Genomic DNA, 16,131 nt, shown 5'->3' on the forward strand with positions numbered 1-16,131 from the left:
CACTCAAAAAGCTGCATCGCGTTGAGCTGGGGTGTATGGTTTTGTGTGCGTAACTTCATTTCGCTGCATTTCAAAGAGATCCAGGCTCAGTCTCCATGATGGAGCATCTGACTGCATACCTTACACGAAGGCACCCTTACTGTTCGAACATTGTCGAGTGCCAATGACAGTGAATAGCGATAAGCTTGTTAGGTTGACACCTAATTGACGCTATGTGTGATGACGTAGCAATTTGGAATATTTACATTGAACGCATCATGGCCTGCGCATCATTCGCACTACAAAAAATCCATTATCTCATGGTAGCCAGAGTATCTGAGCTGACCTTGAGCACACATACCTTCTCCGCCGCGTTGCTATCCCCTAGGCGAATTGGCAACCTAACTGCTGCGGTGTTGCTGTGACGCCAAGCGTAGCCAGAGTATTGATAGCGTACTCGCAATGAGCTGGCGAGGTAATGTGAATCGTGTCGTGGAAAAGGTACTTGCGAGCAGTGTAGGCACAGTTGGTCGACTTGTAGTCGGGATTCGGAGGCCTGCAAGGTTACAAGGCAGTCAGCGTATTTGTTCGGAAAACAACGATGTTGAACAATATTTCGGGCCTGGTGTTGGAGTGCTTCACTACTTACACGACAATGCCAATGGGTAGAGCGTCTGCGCAGTAGCCGTTTCGATCAAGGTAGCCCGCGGTGGGACCGGTTGTCAGCGTGCCAGCCTTAATGGACCTCAAGCCCTGGGTGAAATCTGGTGCAAAGATGGTGATCTGCCCGCGATACGTGTTGTTGTTTCTAAGTTCTGTGATGAGATTGTTCACTGCTACACGGTAGTTGTTTGCGAAGTCGGCGACCTTGTCTCTGTCTGCCTGGGGCAATATCTGAATTCTGGGAATGAGCTCCGCCGGCAGGACAGAGAGGAAGACAAAGTTGCGAGCTCCGGCGCCATAGATCTAGGGCGAGGGGCCAAAGTCAGTCTCTAGCTCAATTGTTTTCACGCTCTCAAGTCATGACGAAAAGTGGGTGCGTCGAAGGGGCGGACAAATGTAGCTCTTTACCTGGGCAAACTTGGTGCGGATTACTCCGATCAAATTGTTGATAGTTTGGGCTTGATTAGTGGTGGTGTTGTAGGTACCAAGAATATCATTGCCGGTGTTTGACGCCAGGAAGATAAAGAGAGAATCCCTAGCCGAAGCAGTACCTGCCGTACGAGCCGCTGTGAAAGCGGTAACGATCTCATTAATTTGATCATTCCAGTTGATGATAGGACTGAACCCGGGAAGAACTTGCGTGGGCACCGCATAGCGAGAGTCCGTTACCGCCCCGGGGTATGCAAACTTGTTGAGGACAACATTGTTTGCACCGCGTGCATTGGCGATGTAGTTTATATGGTTCGGCCCGTTTGAAGTCGTGCTGTAGCTCCTACCATCACCCTCAGTCAGCTTATTCGAGAAAATCCCAAAAGGATAACTGAGACACGTACAAAGGACCACTTCCGATGTAGTCGTAAGATGCACCAGCTGTCCAAATGTTGCGGATTGTATTGAAACCTCCCCAGTTAGCCCCTTGGGCATCGACTGCACCAGCGAGCAACGCGGCACACAAGGTGAGGGGCGAGTTCCACTTGAGAATCATGACTGTTCCTGAATCAATTGGAGTCCGAGATCTTTAAGTGAGCAGCTGAAGAGAAAAACGAATGGTGGTGACAGCTGAGCGAGTGATTGCCTGAGATGAGGCTGGTTGCGAATTGTGTGAGTGTAGATGCAGATGATATTGCTTAGAATGGGATCGCCGCCGTCCTATATATGATAATTGACCTCAGAGGCACTCCGGCATATTATCCTTGAGTAAGACGGTCTAGACCGCGATCTGTCGGATTAGAAGTCTAATTCGACCGCGGCATATAGCCGACTGCGCAGGGGCCAATTAGGGGCCCTATTTACGATTATCGTAGCTAGCCTAACCTACGGTTAGAACCTCCTTTTTATACTTACTACGTAAATATTTATATAGTTTAATTAATTTCTTAATTAACTACGGTTCGAACTAACTACTTTATAATAGGGATACTAATACTAATTAGTAATTAAATTCTATTATTATAGATCGGTAAAGTATCTCGCTATATAAAAAAAACGACTTCTTAATACTATATAGGATAGGAGATTCGTACTAATTAACCTTATGGAAATAAATAAAAAAGGAGGCGATTCTCGAATACTATACGGAATTAAGTAATCGTAGCCCTTTACTATTTATAAGAGGTCGACGTTTATTATATTAAACTACGTTAATTAATAAAACCGCTTAAATAACTAGCCTTTTACCGTCGCCCCGAGTAGCTTTTTTATTAAATAACTTTTTTATAGCCGGCCTGCGATTAGAAATTAATTAGTTAAATTAGTAAAAAGAAATACTTATATAACGACTACTTACTTAATTAATTAGTATAATAAACGAGCTTAATAATATAATATAAAAGAGTACTGCGCAATTAAAAAAGGGGATCTCTAAACGTAAATATTCTTATTTAGTAATAAAAATAACTTTATAAGAGTTATTAAGCTAAGAGATTTATAATATATAAAAAAGTCTATTATTATAAAGATTTTATAGGTACGACCTTAAGCCCGCGATCTAAACGACCTCTTTATAGCTCTTTTAATTACCCCCTGGGTATTACTTAGGAATATAGTATAGGGAACGGTTTAATAAGAGAGGAGGGGATTTAAAGGTCCTAATAATATTAAGTTAAGAGTATTATAGATTTTAGAAATTAATTTAAAAAGAAGGCGGCTATTTTAAAATAGTCCTATAACCTCTTATTAAAGTTATTATTAACTTAAGAAAAGGCTAAAAAGACGAGGATCTAAAGGAAAAAGAAAAAAATCCTTTAAAAGGCTATTAAAGGGCTTTTTTTTATACTAGCTCCCGGCGCGAGATTACTAATTTTAAGAAATTAACTAAATAATAAAAGGGATCGCTAATAAGTAATAATTACCTAACCATAATTAAGCTACGAAAAAGACTACTTAAAAAATATAAAATAGGGTACTAAGAGGCTATAAAAAATAAGATCTCTAAGTATTTAACCCCACTACGTACGAGTAATAAGTAGGCATTTTTTAATAAGTCTTTAAAATTTATAATTTTATAAAAAAGAGGGCTTAACTTCGTTAACCGTACTTAATAGCTTATATAGTTCTTAATAATTTATATAGCTCTTTTACGAACTATTTAGCGTTTATTTTTAACTATTCTTATAAAATACTGCTCTAGAGGAAGTAGGTTAAAGAAGGAAACTATTTAGAGATTATAGAGAGCACGAGGCTTAGGAGGCTAGAAATATATAAGATAATAGAAATCGGTAATTAGTAAAGATCCCGAGACTAATTACTATATCTTTTTATAATAATATAAACGTTTACTACTATTATTATAAAAAGGAACTACTAAAACCTACTTTTTTATACTAAATAAAAAAGAGGATCTTAGTAAGTACGATAGCTAGCAATTTAGAAAGGTAATAATAATTACTAAAAATAGTAAAAACGAGAGTAGTAGCGAAATAGCGAGAGGAAGCGGGAATCTCTTAGACCCCGATAAATTCGTTAAGTAGTAAAAGTACGGATTTATTATAACTAGCGCGCGGATTAAATATATCCTTATTAAAATTAAATATACTAGCGACTACTAATATAGGTATAAGCTAGAGCACGACCCTTAGTAAGTTAGGGTAAAAAAAAAGAGGACGAAACCCGATCTTAAATAGAATCCTAATCCCTTATAAATAAGTAAATATTAACCCGGATTATTAAGGGACGTAAATATATAAAATTGCGAATTAGCTTAACGGTAAGTAAATGAATATAATATTAATCTATTTAACTAAGGTTTATAAAAAAAAGGGGCTATAGGGGTAACCCCTATTTTATAAGATTATAAACGACCTTAGTTACTAACTAAATAAATAGTTCGCGAGCACAAGCCTAGGAATTGTAAAAGTAGTTAATAAATTCCTTTATAAGCGAGGGGTATTATTAATATAATTATAATTACGAGAGCTATACGAAATATTAGTAATAATAATTATAAAAGAGGAATTCGTATTATAAAACTAAGTATAGGTTAATAAAGCGTATAATCGCTTTAACGAATTTAAAAAAAGGGTAAACGACTTAGATTTCTTTTTTATAATTACTAACAGAAATCTATTATTATAAAAAGATATACTGGGGCAAAATATAGTACTAGAAGTATAATAATCGATAATTCTGCTTATTTTGATTTATAACTCGTTACTACTATTAATACGAAATTCAGTACCGATTGGCTAATAAGAAAAGAGGTAAACGACCCGAAGTTATTAATAGTACGTAGCGACATAGGGATCGTATATAAATACCGAAAATCTAATAGTAAATACGAGGTAATTTATAAACCTTAAAAAGATCTTCTTAAAAAAGAAATTATACTCTAGGGGGAAGTATAAGGTTTTATAAAAAACCTCAACGATATTTTATAATTACTATAAAAAAGTCGGAATTAGGGAATACTAATACTATTCGGTAATTAATATTATACTCGTAAGTAAAGCCTCTAATTACTATTACGAAGTAGTACGTAATCTCGATCGAAACGACTTTTTTAGTATAATTAACGTAATCCGAAGCCGCTTCGAGACTTATAATAAGAACCTAGAGCTCCTATCTAAGTTACGAGCGATTTCTTTTATATTTATAACTAGGATAATAGAGGGTAAATTATAAATAGAGATCCTCGAAGAGCTTATTAATCGAATTAATAAGCTAGTAAAAACCTAGCTAAATAAAGGGATATACGAGCGGAAAGTTAAATATCTTTATACCGTAGTTTAGTATATACTAGAGATAAAAATAACCCTATACTAAGTACCTAAAGATTATAAGACGCTCTACTTAAGGCTAAGATCTAGTTTTAATATTAAAATAAAAATACTATACTAAACCTATTTCTAAGCGTACGACGGCCCTTATTAATAATATTAAGTCGATCGAACGTATAATAAGAAAGGAAAAGAGGCTAAATGCGGTAATTATCAATAAAGAGGCCTAGATTTATTAAATAAGTAGAGATTTAATTTATAAATAGGGTAATAGAAGAAGTAATACTATATTTATAAAAAGGATAGATATTAGTTAAGTAACTATTCTAAAGAAGAGCGTGCTAAATTGTACGAATAATATAAAAAGTCGAGGGTAGTAAATAGTAAAACTAGCCCTCGTTAGTTTAACTAATTCCTTATTATATATAAGGGTAGATCTAAAAGTATAGAACTTAGTAACGGTAGTTAAAGTAGCGGCCTAAAGTATATACCCCCTATAAAAGATTTAAAAAATAAAGAAAATCTTACCCCCTATATTAACGAATTAGATTATAACAAAATCGACGATATTAACTACTCTTTTTTTGCCCCGTTAGCCTTTAGAGGATATACGAAGCTAAACGAATAAAAAGTAGTAGAAGCTTTTAATAAGTAGGCTTTTATTTATAAATAATAAGGGAAGGTCCCTTAGATAACGGATACGGAGGCGGCTAAAAGGGCGAATCTAATAGGGCTAAAGCCTATTCTCTCAATAATTAAAGAGAAGACGCTATCTCTCTTAATATTTAAAAAAAAAGAATATAGTACTAAGTAAATCTAGGGGTAGCTAGAGGGGTCCTTTTTATACTACTTAAATCCCTTAAATACTAAGCTTATATAAGTATTTTATATAAGTAAAAGGTACGGCCTAGATAATTTCTATAAGATTATCCTAAATATTAGGGTATTATAATAATTAATTAAAAAAAAAAGGGCAATTCTAAGCGCTATAAAAGATCGTATTAATAACGCTTAATACGTTAATAGCGAGTATTATAAAGATTAGTTTCGGCCTAAGTAAAGAAATCGTCGCCCTAGGTATAATAAAAGTAAAAACGTACTTCGGAACGATAACTTTCTATATTTTACTTATTAATACCCCATTTCTCCTATATTTAAAAGATATAGATCGACTAGGTATTATATTTAATAATATAAGGAATAGAATCTTTAGTAATAAATACTTCGAAATAGTTAAATAACGATAGGGGTATGCGTTTATAAAGCTTATTAATAATACGAAGTCGATTAATTACCTAATAAAAAGTAAGCTTAGAAAACTATACTAGAGATTCGGGTACCCGTCGGTTACGAGGCTATATAACCTCTTAAAATAATTAAATAATAATAATATTAAAATAGGGGCGCTAGAGTAGTTAACGAAAGTATACTACTAATACTAAATAAATACGCAGAGCCTACGCAAATTTAAGTTTAAATTACGTAATAAGCTTAATTTTAACTAGGAAATCGTCGTCGATATTTTTTATTTAAATAGTTAGTTAGTATTATATATAATTAACGTAGTTATATCTTTCTAAATAAGGTAATTCTTCCGGGATTTATAAGTAAAAATAGTATAAGTAGCCCTGCGAAAAAGCTAGATCGATATATATTAAGGACTATTAAATAGTATTAGAACCGACGCTAGTACTAGCTTTAAGTTAATAGAATTTAGGGATAATGCGACGGCCTACGGTATATAGCTAAAAGTCGTACTCGTTAAAGCGTACTATAGTATTAAAAAAGTAGAGAGGGTATATTAGTAATTAAAAAGGGCGTTTAAAATTATTAAAGAGGAAAATCCGGATTTTACTAACGACGAATGCCTCTAGATAGTACTTAAATATTATAATAATACTATAGGGCCTAACGGACTTATATTAACGTTATTAGTATTTAGGGTATATTTAAGAACGATTTTAGCCTCGCTACTATTACTAAGTATAAGCTAACGAGCCTAAGTAGTTAAAAAAGTAATACGGGTACTACGCGAAGTAAATATAAAAAGGTAAGTGAACAAAGTAATTATTACGTATAATAGGCCTAATATAGGGGGTAATTTAAATATATTACTAAATTCGGATATATAAGTATAGCGCGAAATTACTTAATAATAGGCTAGGCTATATAAGTTAATTTCCGTTAACGAGCGCTCTTATATAGTTATAAGAAATCGTAACTAGCTACTTAAAATATTAATTACGGTAGTTAGACCGTACTATATAGATCCTAACGAGGTAATTTCTAACTTATAAAAAAAAGAAGAGCTAGGGGAAACTATATAACCCGCGGTAAAAGTATAAGAAATTATTTTTAATAAAATCGTCGTAGTAGTATTAATAAACGACGAGGAAGAGGAAATTATTAAAAGGGTACTAATACTACTAGCGAGACGTTATAAAAGATTATAATAGCAAGCCCTAACGTAGTAATTTATTATTAGTAACGAGGTAATTAATACTTTTTATATAGTAAAAGAGAAAGCCGATTTCGAGCTAGTAGTTAAATTACGTAAAGAAGGCGTAATTATAATTACTAAAAAGCCGTATAAGGGATTAGATCTTATCGAAGTAGATACTCTTTATAATTAAAGGGTCTATCGATTTATCCTATATAACCTAAAAAAATATATAAACCTCTATATATTTAAATTATAAATAGTTCGTAAGATTAAAGGGAAAGGAATACCCTAGCCGTACGAGAAGTCTAAATACGTAATTTAGGGGTATAGTAACGTTAAAAAGGCGACGCTACTTATATAATTACTTACTATATAGCGCTATAGCTAACGATTAATAATAGTATTAATAGCATCGCTACGGAAAAAGGGATATAAGATTTAGAGCCGTAATATTACCTAGGCCTATACCTAATCGGCTATAGGGCTTATAAAAAAAATCCTAGCCTATTTACTAAAGGAAATAGCTAGTAAGTACTTAAAAAGTACGATTATTAAAGTACTTAAGCTACTATATAGGCTCGCAGAATCGGGTACTTATTAGTGGGCTACCTATTATAATTTTTATATTAATTAACTATTAATAGTTACCTCTATATATAACCCGTACTTACTAGTTACGGAGTACGAAAGCGACTAATTTAGGATTATTAGAATATAGAACGATAATATATTAGGCCTATTTAATATTAACTTTATAAAAAAGGAGAATAAGGAGCTCTAAAAAGCGGGCTTCGTAGCGAAACTAAAAAAGGTCTTTATAATAAATATACCCTTAGTATTTAATAGTAGGATTTTTATAATTAAAGGGGAAACTATCGTTTTTTAATAAAAGGGGTAGGGTAAGAAGATTAACCTTATTAATCCGAACATAACTAACGTTAAGAAATAATATAAGGCTAAGCTTGCGCAAGGGGTATATATTATAAATATTTATTAGCTTAAAGTAATTTTTAACTTCGCTAGGGTAGCGTAAGCTATAGATTTAACTAAATAAAACGTCGAGGTACTTAATAAACGGCTTAAGTAGTAAAAAATAAATCTTAATCGAGGTCTCGTTTACTACCTAATCGACCTTACGACTAGTAAGCTCTATATCTTTATTAATAAGTTATTTACGAATAATAACGACCTTATTTCGTAATTAGAGTATATTATTATCCTAGTTAATAAAAGTATAAGCGAGAGCGAATTTATTATATACGGTAATATAATCTATTACTTATTAACTAAAAATAAGTGGGTAACGAGAAGTATACTAGTATTAGAGGTTTATAATATAGTTAACGGCGTTAACCTTTTTTATACGATTTTAATAACGCTAAGGAAGATTATTAATCGAATTAGCTTTTTACCTATTCTAATAGTTATCTATATTAATTCTTATTCGCTATACGAATACCTTATTAAATTAAGAACGACGAAGGAAAAGAGGCTTATAATTAATATTATAGCCCTTAAGTAATTATATAAAAAGCGCGAAATACTTAAAATCCGTTAGATTAATAATAAAAATAACCTTATAAACGCTTTTATAAAAGTAGTACTAAATAAGGGATTAAAGTAATTCGTAAGTAGTAGAAAAGTTATTATACGAATAGAGGGATAGGTTATATAAAAAGAGTAGAGAAAAGGGGGAAAAAGAGACGACTTAATAAACGGGCTTAAGGTCGAATTATACCTCTAACCGTAATAGTTAAATTAATAAAAAAAAGAGAAAGTTAGTATTAGATTAGAAGTCTAATTTAACTGCGGTATATAGCTAACTATATAGGGGCTAATTAGGGGCCCTATTTACGATTATCGTAGCTAGCCTAACCTATAATTAGAACCTCCTTTTTATACCTACTACGCAGATATTTATATAGTTCAATTAATCTCTTTGTTAACTACGGTTCGAACTAACTACCCTGTAATAGGGATACTAACACGATCACCGTCGAACAGGATCGCATTTTTCTGAGCCTCAAACCTCGTCCTCGGATACGGATAGGCACACAAGCCATCCATTGTGTGCTGCATGACGTGTGGGATCGCTGAATTGCCTGGGTAACAAACCTTGCCGTACTTAATGAGTTGCTGTTCGGCTTGCACAAGTGTTCCTGACTTTCAAAGCCTGTTCGCGCAATACCGTCCGAGGTTTTTAGCCTCCCCCGCGATCCGATGATCGGATGTTGGGAGTAAGACCCTCCTCAAGGGGCAGCAAGACGCATTGACTACGAAATTAGACAAACTTCGTCTGCCATCCGAAAACCCTAATCAGCATTATATTTTGGGAGTTGGTGTGATCCAATGTGAGCTCTGATTCGGCTTTGAGAGCATGGACGTGTTTGTGTACGATACCGAGCCAAGGAATGAGGCAGGATTTGTGTTCCTATGTGTTCACTGACTCCCCTTCTCAGACCTGAGCCGTCGCCTACGCAACCACGGGCGTGCACAGGGGCCAGTGCACCAGGCAGTTTCCAACTTGAAGAAGAGCCAACTGACCACTTACGAGTAGCCGACTGCGCGATTTTGAAAATCTTTCCAATGGTGATAAAGAACTTGTGGCTTTCTCAGACTGACCTTCCTGGGCTGCCCGACCAAAGTCGAGATGGGCGCCGTAGGAAGTTAAGGTCAATTCAACCGAGTCTTCCATCCGTGGTTGAGTTGTGACAATGGCTTTAATCAAGTCGTTATGATCATAGACCTTAGAAACACCCTCTTTGTGCATTCTTTATTCTGACTAAAGTTCATCCTGTTTTCTTTGTGCAAATGTGTCTTTCAGTCTGATAGTGAATACAGAGGAGTAGGTTCGAAACAGGCGTTGAGTCGTGAATAGAACCCTCCCCCCGTAACCAAGTGGTACAATACATAAATTCGCCTGCATCATCCGTCAAGTAAACGAGACATAGTCCTCCAATCTCATCGCAACCGAAACAACAACCAAACACAAGGGTCACCATTGTTAAAGATCCATCCACTGAGCAATCTCAACAATCACGTAGGTCAGTCCGTCTGCCATACCCAAACACAACACAACACCGAGCATACAATGTGTGAGGTCAAGCAAATCCGCGAGAGCTGTATCCGCTGCAGTGAAGTAGTTCGCCATGTCACGGATATGAAGCCTTGTGAGAACCACCTCCAAGTCAGATCCAAGAATGGAACTCTGGCTCACTGGTGCAAAGGCAAAATCACAAGAAGTATCCATGAGACATACTTTCCAACTCGCCATCCATGTAACGACGCTTCACATACCGCTGCGTTGTCGCGTTGGACTTCTCAACCAGCCAGACAACCACCGCCCCCTGGCCCCCAGCGCGTAGAGCGCCTCAGCGACCTAAGCATCCGACGTGGGAAGGTAGTAACCCAAGAGCCCCAGTGTCAGAATGAGACATGTGATAGTCTTTGTTGTTTGGAGCATTTCGAAGCTTGGCCCGAGGCACTCCCAGAAGCTGTCAAGCAGCCCCAGACAAAGTACATTGGCCATCAACTCGATCCCGCCAAGCCCTCTCATGATTTTGACATAGTATTGGGCGTCTCGGTGGCTCGATTGGAGACACATCGAGTTTTTCGGCAGTTTAACCAGTGGCTTGATGTCCCTTCATTTCGTGTTAGACGCCTTGACGACACTGATTCTTTTTTTGATGACGATACTACTCTATAAGTAGGTGATGAGATCCAAAGGTATTGGGAGGAATTTTGTTGGTTTCAATTTGCAATCATGAGTGCGTGCTTGGATCTCGATATTGCACAGTTATGATATTGCACAGTCATGGATTGGCTCATCAAGACGATAGATTGAGGCAGACTAGGTAGGTAATAGAAGTCCTGGAAGTTGGCTTGAGGGTGCTTTAAAGTTCCAGCAGTGCGTGGCGAAGGAAGATGAAGTGACCAGGGGCTCTTCTCTAAACAACCTTTGTGGTATCTCTCAGACTGGAAGTCGAATACGTAAAATTATGACCATAATCCACCTCTCAAAGTATGCAGAGGTAAGTATGATTCAAAAAAAAAATGTCGACTCATCGGATCGTTAAGAGAGCAATTGAAGACGCCGGCAAGCTGAAACTGTCGTTCAGGACTTCGTCTTCCCTTACATCGCCCTCGGGCTCCCCAGACACAGTCTCAAAACTCTGTCCCGCCCACGTCCTGCTCACGACGTTCAGTAAGCTTGCAAAACAATTGCAAGATGAGAAGTCCACTTACAATCCAGCATTAGCAGTCGTACTTTCCGAGAGCAGCATCTTCACCGTAGTTGATAGACCTAATCCAAGGCCCTTCAGATTAACGCTGATGCTCGGCTTCTCTTGTCCCCCGAGATGGACCTGCGTGTTCAAGACAACAATTCTGGCAAGTCGCTCTTGCTCCCATATGCCATACGCGGTAATAGTAATATTACTGGTCGGTATTTCGGCAACACACGCTTCGCTAGACTTCCCGATGGCTTCGTTGACAATCAGAAAGGCGTGATAGGATGGAAGAATGTGGGGACGAGTAATGTTTAGACCGTCATCGGAGTCGCTTGTTGGCTGTATCAGGTTGTATCTGAAACCTACCCCGTGGTGGAAATGAAGCCTTTGTATCCCAAAAGAGGCGCCGAGTAAGAGCCAATCGGTTGCCCAGAGTGCACTCTCAACAGTATTACTCAGCCCAGGTTGGCCATGGCTATAAATAAGTCATCAAGTTAGAACATCGTCTAATTAAGACGAGTGAGACTCACTTTGCATAAGAGTTTGTCTCGCCCTATTCAGATGTCAGTAGGTAAAACGAGATGGTGTGTAAAAGACACTCATACCAATAAATAGTCTAAACCCACGGATCTCACTGCTTGTATACCGGCCATCTTAGCAGTCAAGTTGCCGCGCACGTATATCTTGTTCATGAGATCTCCGGGGTTGACGACACGGCGTGGATCGAAGCCGCCAGAGTAGGCATGCTCCGTGAACTGAGTCGTCGCATTTCGAATGGTCGGGTCGTTCAGTATACCCAGCTGTAAGGGTCCTTCTGGCGTCCATCCTGGGGCGTTAGCTCCAGTAAAGGCTCCAGGCGACAGTGTGGGCCGATCTGAACCGGTGTGATCGAACTCGATCTCTCTGCTCACTGCCTCGGCATACTGTGCCCAGGTATCTGTATAGTTGGCAGTATCCCACTCAACGCCGTAGGGACCATTGTACACCGTCCGCGTCAAGCCATAAAAGTCAGGCTCATTTCCCAACTCGACGTTGACAAGTCGCACATTCTTGGTTAAGTTTGCCCGGTCCCCTTGAAAGGTCTGCGCAAGCAACCGGGCCTGAGCAACGGTCTCAGTCTGGTTCAAGGACTTGAGGTTGAGACCCCACATGAAGGGCGTTCCAGCCGGTAGATTCCCCGATAAGGCATAAAAGTCTCGGCCGATGTAGATGTGATCTGCCTCTGGGTTGGGGACAGTCTCAGTCGGTTCCGGAAAGGTTTTGTTCATGACCTCGAGGCTTAGGTCTAGAGTGGCTCTGTCTTGCGAGTTGGCTCCTACACGAAGGAATGGCATATGCCCGGTCCTCTCGCCTAGGTTTGAGAGAAGCCGGTTGAAGTATTCGTTTGGTTTGCCGACTTCTTGCCCGGCCCAGTCTGGCCAGCGGTCCATCTCTATGCTGAAAGCTGCGAGGTGAGGAGAGAGCTTTTCGGCCCATTCTGGTCGGTGACTTGGCAAATGCAGATTGAGATTATACTCAAGACCGTCGCCGAATACCTTGCCCAAAAGGACGAGGAGAACTAATGGTATAGACATTTTGCACGATGCAGCGACTGCGCTTGGAGGAAAAGATGAAAAATAGAGCAACAAACTGCCGGTCTATGTAAACAACCTAGAAATCAGAACTTTGAGAGAACATCGTCAGTGACTTAAATATACTTCGGTGAAGGTGTTTGCCGAAACACCCAGCTGAACGATGATACGTCATGTCAAGATTCTGCCAACTTCGAACGGGGACCTAGCTCATCTTGGAGACAATGGGCAGTATCAATGGCAGGCTCACGGGTGAACATATCCTCTAGACAGTCACTTTCAGCTGTATTCCCACAAATCGCTGTATTTTCGTAATTGTCTTTGCCCCCGCTGTAGGTAGACGGGCAGAGCAGGGTGACATGGTTCCCCGCAAGAAGTCAAATGTCACTGCAACACTACTGCACGGAATTGAGCTTGAGCAGCTACAGAAAAGCGCGATTGGCCATGCACTAGCCGATCTCCTTTGCCGTTGTTCCTGTGTATACGCGTATTTTGACGACGTAAACGGTAAAATTGATCAAGTGATTGCGAATGGGACGCTGAACCGGCAAAGGCCTACTTGGTGGGAATCTGCACATGTAGCTCAAATTGCTGAATCTGTCGCACTGCGACTTCGTAACGTCGAGTACAGCCCAATCACGTGGCAGCAATCACTTTGAAAGCAGTCTTATGCTTGAGAGATGAGCTGCGGATGAGATCCCATTCAAGTTGTCTTCAGCCAAATTGTGGTTTAGACTTAGCAAATCTTGGAGACTGGACCAGTGTCCATGAATCAAGATTAGATATGGGGATGCATTTGAATAACATAGTTGAACAAATTTGATGGTAAGCATAGATCATAATATCGCTCAAAATGCGTAGCTTTGTGTTAATTTAGTTTGTTCTGCCTTCTCTTTGTGGCGATCCACTTGTTAAGAGAGATCCAAGATACGTGAATCACGGGTACAACGGGCTGGAGTGAGTTTGTGTGAACGTAGCCGATCCTGCCCAAATAAATCGTGGCCCATAGACTTGTTCTGGAAAACAATTTTCTTTGACTCCATTGTGACTCTTTCTACCAGGACACTCGAGACTCAATCACAGGTCTAGTATTCACAAACATTACACCCATATAATACAACAGCCTCAAGTCAGTCTACGTATATCTGAAGGCTCTCTTACTGTCGTCTCCCAGCTCACTTTAGAAATCATCAAACGCGTGCAACTTCAACACAACATTTCAAACAAGAACAAGAGTGTATAACCGCTTCTTTAAAGATATACTTTTTCAAGGTAGCAAAGATGTGCATCATTTACTGCTGCACAGAAAGATGCATCCGGTGCAGACGCCCGATAAACTACTACGAGCGACGATTCCCCTGCGCAGAGCGATATTGGTACATTGATGAGATCTCTGGTGCCGAGATTCCCACGTGTCCCAATGATCTTAGATGGATTACAGGTATAGAAGGATGGCGGCCTCATTGTGGTCGGTGCCCGCTCACGAATTTAGCATTTGACAATCCCCCAGCACGGCGATAGTTGACGAGGACCGGCAGATCAAAGAATTAGGGTGAAAGTAGGCATACATTACATGATTTATCTTTAGATATTCCTCCAAAGTAATTAAATTTGTGAAGTCAAAGGCTCACTTGTGGCTCTTGTGGGTTTGAAACTCGGAAAGACTTCATCAGATCCTCACTTGGTCTTCTTGAGTGACTGCAGCAGCCAATGATGCACTAGGTTCAGTCTTCCTGTATCATCATCGTCCGCTGTTTAACTAAGTAATCCTAGAAGGCGTTTCAATTTTCATTTATCCTGAGTATCAAAAACCCGGTGCTTGTTCTTCAAATACTTTTTCTGCTAGAAAGCTGTCTTTGCTGTCTATTTTTGGACTTCAATTCTCTGTCCAGAAACTTGAATCTTCGACCTTGGACAAGACAAAGAAAAAAAAACTCTGAACCCTCGATATTTTGGCTCTCTACTTTGGCTGACCTCGGACGTACCAATGGTTAACCTCTTTGTCGGGATGAGCTGCTGACATCAGCGCTGTGCCTTGCATCTTACATGCATGGCTTGCCTAGTTGTCCCCCAACCTCACCCATACCATAGGAATCCTTTTCTATCTCCAAAGCGCAGCGATTGGCCATATCGGAAATCCCACTCGAGACCCCTCAAGGCGGTTGCCAAGCCTGCGAAACCTAACGACTTCTCATCTTCTCTCTGGCGGGGAGCAACGTATGACACTCGTCTCGACTTGATTGGAGATGGGACCTGACCCAAGTTAATCTGACCGTCGCAGCGGGATGTGGGAAATGGAATCAAGTCTATCAGTGTCCTGCTAACCGTCTTGACGTGTTTGTACTTGTAGAAAAGAAAATTCCTGCAGTATTTGCATGCAAAACAGCGCCAGAGCGCATTTGATTGCCACTGAGCATCATCAATTTGATGAAATTTCGCGCAACAACCAGAAGACAAGTAGAGCACATTCAATCAAGCTACAGACCCTGAAGTTAGTAGTCCCGGAGGGTGCATCGGCAAGTATCCACTCGAAGAGCCGGCGCCCCGTTGCGGCATTCCAGATATCAGACCCTAGCGGCATATCAGGCAACACCTGGAAAAAACCCCCTTACGGTCAAACGTATCATCAACGACCTGATTGGAGAGCGAATGATACAAGCCAACAAGGAACATCAGTTGGCCTAGATGAACCGGTCTCCAAACGAAGCCCCTCGTCCACATCTTTTTGGGCGCAAAAAGATAGCCCTAGAGGAGGATTCACGCTAAATTCTGACAGGCGCGCCCGCAGAGGATGGTGGATCAACTTGTCGTTCCTTGGATCCAAATTGGTATTAGTTTCTGGATCTTTTCCCAGGTCTGCGTAGTGCGTCACGTTGAGGACGGGCTTGTCTGGGATGATATGTAAAGACGATATCCCTCTAGTAGATGACCGATGAGACTTTTCTCCTCCTAGTCACCCTGGCTGGTCTGCAGTTCTGGTAGACGACCAAATCACAATCAAGCTGGTGTTCGCCAAGTTGCATCACTCAACA

The 16,131-nt window shown here is 39.3% G+C and overlaps 3 protein-coding genes across 3 annotated transcripts; 1 reads left to right on the top strand and 2 right to left on the bottom strand.

Moving 5' to 3' along the window:
- Positions 1 to 363: 363 nt before the first annotated feature.
- CLUP02_16095 (fungal cellulose binding domain-containing protein) lies at positions 364 to 1,627 on the bottom strand (the record flags this gene model as incomplete). The annotated part of the gene is made up of 4 exons (XM_049295019.1): positions 364 to 535; positions 629 to 945; positions 1,051 to 1,414; positions 1,476 to 1,627. 4 exons carry the CDS (start codon positions 1,625 to 1,627, stop codon positions 364 to 366), a joined length of 1,005 nt encoding a protein of 334 aa, XP_049152166.1.
- Positions 1,628 to 10,390: 8,763 nt separating this feature from the next.
- On the top strand, positions 10,391 to 11,005 carry CLUP02_16096 (uncharacterized protein; the record flags this gene model as incomplete). The annotated part of the gene is made up of 1 exon (XM_049295020.1): positions 10,391 to 11,005. One exon carries the CDS (start codon positions 10,391 to 10,393, stop codon positions 11,003 to 11,005), a length of 615 nt encoding a protein of 204 aa, XP_049152167.1.
- A 355-nt stretch (positions 11,006 to 11,360) lies between these two features.
- CLUP02_16097 (uncharacterized protein) lies at positions 11,361 to 13,102 on the bottom strand (the record flags this gene model as incomplete). Its single annotated transcript, XM_049295021.1, has 4 exons — positions 11,361 to 11,487; positions 11,545 to 12,003; positions 12,059 to 12,081; positions 12,164 to 13,102. The coding sequence occupies 4 exons, from the start codon at positions 13,100 to 13,102 to the stop codon at positions 11,361 to 11,363; spliced, it is 1,548 nt and encodes a 515-aa protein (XP_049152168.1).
- Between the last annotated feature and the right edge of the window lie 3,029 nt (positions 13,103 to 16,131).

The sequence above is a fragment of the Colletotrichum lupini genome, chromosome 9 (assembly GCF_023278565.1).
Source record: "Colletotrichum lupini chromosome 9, complete sequence".
Classification (NCBI taxonomy): domain Eukaryota; kingdom Fungi; phylum Ascomycota; class Sordariomycetes; order Glomerellales; family Glomerellaceae; genus Colletotrichum; species Colletotrichum lupini.